At 59.3% G+C, this 4,616-nt stretch overlaps 1 protein-coding gene across 1 annotated transcript in view; it reads left to right on the forward strand.

Moving 5' to 3' along the window:
- LOC102009127 (extracellular matrix protein 2) overlaps window positions 1-4,616 on the forward strand; it is a 6,831-nt gene extending 2,215 nt beyond the window's left edge. Inside the window, exons 3-8 of the mRNA XM_005414221.1 lie at window positions 101-216; window positions 581-713; window positions 831-988; window positions 1,702-1,841; window positions 3,736-4,062; window positions 4,298-4,616. Of these exons, the coding sequence (XP_005414278.1) occupies window positions 101-216; window positions 581-713; window positions 831-988; window positions 1,702-1,841; window positions 3,736-4,062; window positions 4,298-4,475 (1,052 nt within the window). The 3' untranslated portion in view covers window positions 4,476-4,616. The remainder of the gene's footprint in view (window positions 1-100; window positions 217-580; window positions 714-830; window positions 989-1,701; window positions 1,842-3,735; window positions 4,063-4,297) is intronic.

Here is a 4,616-nt window from a genome sequence, read left to right on the forward strand (position 1 = left end):
AAAAAACCAAAAAAAAAAAAAAAAAAGACAATGAGAGGTTCAGAGTGGCGGGGGGAAGGGGGACAGGAGCACGGAATATGGCTGCCCCGTGTATACACAGAGAACGAAATCGCCACGATCTCGGCCCACACTTTCCTGGGGCTGCCCAACCTGGAATGGCTGGACCTGAGCAAGAACAAACTGGACAGCCGAGGCCTGCACCCTCATGCCTTCAAGGTGCGCCGCAGCCCCTCATCCTTCTCTCCCAGGGCTGGGCCTCGAGGGGCCGGATGGCCCACAGCGTCCATTGGGCTGCAGGGTGGAGCTGCTGAGGGCCAGGCCTGGAGGGGGTACTGCGCATAGCACCCAGCACAGAGGGCTTCTGTGATTTGGGGTACATGGTCTGTAGCTGGGACTTGGGGAGCAGCACCGACCCCTGGGCCCCATGTAGGAGCAAAAGACAGCCCCCAAACAGGCCTGGTTCCAACAGGAACTTGCAAGCCACGACGCAACCAAATCAGGGTGCCCCTTGACCATGCCCAGGAAGGCTTAGTCTCTGACCAGCAGCACCCAGACCCCAGCCTCACTGTTCTGCCCACAGAATCTGACCAGGCTGAAGAGGTTGAACCTGGATGGAAACTCACTGTCCACAGTGCCAGCCTTGCCCGCCTCTCTGCAGGAGCTCAAACTCAATGACAACCTCCTGCAAGGCCTGCAGCGAAGCAGTTTCCGGGGTGCACCATGCGGGCTGGCCCTGGGGTTGGGGTCTGGGCAGCTAGGGAGGTGGAAGGCAGGTGCAGACCAGGAAGCACCGCAGACAGCTCACCGTGCCCCTCCACCCATGCTGCAAGGGCTCAGCCAGCTGCTGACGCTGGAGGTGGAAGGGAACCAGCTGCATGACGGGAATGTCTCCCCCCTGGCCTTCCAGCCTTTCCAAAGGCTGCTCTACCTGAGGCTGGACCGGAACCAGCTGCGGGCCATCCCTCCTGGCCTGCCAGCCTCCCTGCAGGTGAGCCGGGAGCCCCCAGGATGGGGAGATCTCCTAGTTTCCTTTCTCGTTGCTGAGACAAAATACCCAACACCCAAAATTCAAAGGAGGAAAGGTTTATTGCAGCTCACAGTTTGTAGAGGTTTCAGTCCATAGTCACTAGCTCCAAGGCAGAGTGGCATGGCAGAGGGCATCAAAGAGGAGACACAACTCATGGCAAACCAGCACAGGCAGAAGTCAGCAAAAGCAAGCAAGCCACCAGCAGCAAGACATTTTCTGTCCCTTATTTCTTATCCAGGCCACTCAGGATTAAGGGCAGGTAACATTCACACCCTCAATCCTAGCACCCTTAATCCTAGCATTGCACCATGAATCAATCCCACACTCTAGATCCAGCCACCTCTGTAAAAGCCCCACCTATGAGCGCATGAGGCTTTGGGGAGGGACACCTTAGACACAAGCCATAACAGGAGATGATGTCATTACAGTCAAATGAGCAAGGCACAGAGCAGCCGGCTGGGGAATCTTTCCAATGTCACTCACAAGGCTGAAACCCAGAGAGCCTCTCCTCAGCAGGAGGTAACCTTCGGAAGCCACATAGGCCCCTGCGAAGGCCACCCCCATTAGTGGTGCTCTGTGGCATGTCTCTTGGGAGCATCTGAGGAACCGTGGGCCAGAAAGCCACAAGCTGGCCCAGCTGCCAGGCCCTCACCCCGACCCCCACCCTACCCTAGGAGCTGCACCTGGGCACCAACCTCATTGAGGAGGTGACCGAGCACACACTGAGTGGCTGCCACAGCCTCAGCGTGCTGGTCCTCAGCAACAACCAGCTCCAGGAGGACCGCCTGGCACCCCGGGCTTGGATCGACCTGCCGTGAGTGCCCTGCCGGGGCACCACCCCAACAGGCACATGGAGGCCAAGAGGGAGCGCAGAGGGTCACGCGGGGAAGCCAAGAGGGTGGTGTGGACCCATGAGCCCCCCAGGGAACCTGTAGCTTGGGCCTAGTCTCAGAGGGGCCCTAGTCCCCTCCTGCCCCTCCAAGCTACTGCCAACTCCCAGGGCCTTCCCCGTGTCCCTCCCACCCAGGAGACCCACGCAGGGCAGCAGTGGCAGGAGAGCTGGCCCAGGGAGAGCTGGGAGTAGCTATGAGACAACAGGAGCAGGAAGGGACACAGAGGGAGGAGGCAGGGCAAAGAGAAGGGTCTGCTGTCCTAAGGCTGCCGTCACAGACAACCACAACCCATGCAGCCTGAAGAATGCACATGAGTTCTCTCCCAGTTCTGCAGCCGGAAAGCTGGAATCTTGGAGCGGGGGCACGCTCCCTCTGAAGGCTCCCTTGCTCTTCCAGATTCTGGTGGCCCCCAAACTGCGCAGTGGTTTGTGGCTGCTTCATTCCCATCTCTACCTCTTGTCGCCACACAGCCTCTGCCCGGTTCGTGTCTCTCTGGCTTCTCTGGCTCCTAAAAGGACCCGTCATTGAGTTTAGGGCCTACCCAGGTAATCCAGGATGAGCTCACAGCTGCATCCAACCTTCACTACATCTGCAGAGATCATTTTGTCAAACAAGGTCACATTCCCAGGGCGTATGCAGACATATCTTTGAGGAGCCATCATTAACCCCACTCCAGGAAGGGTCTAGGATGACTCCCCGCATTTGGACAGTTGGGTGGGGGTGCCGGAACCTTATAGGCCTGCCATAGTGGCCAGAGTCCTGGGAGTAGCGGGGAGTGCGGAGAGGCCTAGGAGGGTCTGGAGACCACCAAGATAGGGTGGGCCTGGAGTGAGGAGAGGAGCAGGCTGGAGGCAGGGGTCCACAGACAGTCCCACCTTCCGTTCCTGGGATGGGAGCCTCCCGCCTTGCATCCTCGCGTTCCAGGAAAATGTTAGCAGGATGTTTGGGTTTAATTATTCCTTTTTCCTCTCCCCCTCTTGCCAAGGGGGCAAAGGAAAGCTGACGGCAGCTGGGAGGGGCTGCCCACTGCAGTGGGGCCTGGCTGCCAGTCAACCCCTGTACTTCCCTCAGCTGTGCTGCTGAAGTCTTTTCTCCGCCCGCAGGGCTGGCCCTGCCCACAGGGGCTGGGGGATATCACTGTCACCGAAAGGAGCCACTTTCTTGGCTTTGGCCCATTCTGCCCTTGGAGACCTGCAAAGACTGCGGCTTTCTTGCGGCTGGGGTCAGGGCCTCAGGGATCCACCATGGAGCAACTAGGGGCTCACGTGGCCCTACAGAAGGTGGCGACCTGAATGTCACCATTAGCCTCTCAGTAGCCCTGTGCACCACCAGACACTGAGGGCTATGGGATCCCTGAGAGTCTGATTTGTCCCTCCCTGCCCTATGACTTGCTTGGCTGATAGCAGACTGACTAACTGAGCAGGGAGAGGACACAGGAGAGGCTCCAAGGCCTAGGACAGGACAGGTTTTAGGTGCATCTCTCTGACAGGTGTCAGACCCAAGAGCACAGGAAGTTCTGGGACAGGGCTCCCTTCCCCCACAGTCCCCGTCTCCACCCCAGGGCTGACAGTACCAGCTCTGCAGGGCACAAGGAAGGCCCCATCCAAATCCCTTCTTCTCAGGCTTCAGGGCACAGAGGGGGGCCACAGAAGCCGTGAAGGGCCTGGCCTGGCCTGACTCAGGAGCTGTGGCAGCGACTGTCATGGATGTGGACCTACGGTCCTGGATTCAGGGTGCTAGCCCTAGAGCTCTCTTGCAGCTGGGCAGGGACACTCTGCCCCAAGCTCCCTTGGCACCTGTGTCCATACCTCACAGGAAGCTGGAGACCCTCGACCTGTCCCACAACCGGCTGGTGCACGTGCCCTCCTTCCTGCCTCGGGGCCTGCAGCGCCTGATGCTGCATCACAACCTCATTGAGCGCATCCCTGGCTACGTGTTTGCACACATGAAGCCCGGCCTAGAGTTCCTGCACCTGTCCCACAACAAGCTCCGCGCCGACGGCATCCATGCTGTGTCCTTCTGGGGCCTGCGCACCTCTCTGGCCGAGCTGCTGCTGGACCACAACCAGCTGCAGGCTATCCCACGTGGCCTCCTGGGCCTCAAGGGCCTGCAGGTGCTGCACCTGAGCTACAACAAGATCAGGTAGGGCCCTGCCTTCCCAGAGGCCTTTTGGAGGCAGCGGGTGGGAATGGGGCGATCATTCTCCACCTCCCCAATCCATCTCTGTGTCCATCTCAGTGGCTATGCTGGGAGGTTCTGTTCCCTATCTTACCAGTCTATTCACCCTGGGGGGCTCTCTCTGTCTCTTTCTGTGTGGTGCTTGCCCTTCCTTTCTGGGCATTTCTCTCCCTTGCTCCGCCTTGTCACCCCATCACAGACACGTGCCCCTGAATTCCATCTGTGACACGCGCGTGGCCCAGGACTCCAACCTCATCTCCACACGCCTGGAGAACAACCTCATTGACCGGCGCCGCATCCCACCCACAGCCTTCTCCTGCATCCGGGCCTACCACAGTGTGGTCCTCCAGCCCCAGCAAGGGGAGGAGGGCTCATAGCCCCTGCCCGCCTTCCCCAGGTGGAGCACCACTTGATCTTTCCACCACAGGGAGGAAGATTTAGCAGACTCTCTTGCATGGATATGCCCACCTCTCTTTGACCAATGGAGGCACCTTTTGGCCTAGTGGAGGGCAGGGGTG

The sequence above is a fragment of the Chinchilla lanigera genome, unplaced genomic scaffold, assembly GCF_000276665.1.
Source record: "Chinchilla lanigera isolate Chin_1 unplaced genomic scaffold, ChiLan1.0 scaffold00179, whole genome shotgun sequence".
In the NCBI taxonomy this organism is placed as follows: domain Eukaryota; kingdom Metazoa; phylum Chordata; class Mammalia; order Rodentia; family Chinchillidae; genus Chinchilla; species Chinchilla lanigera.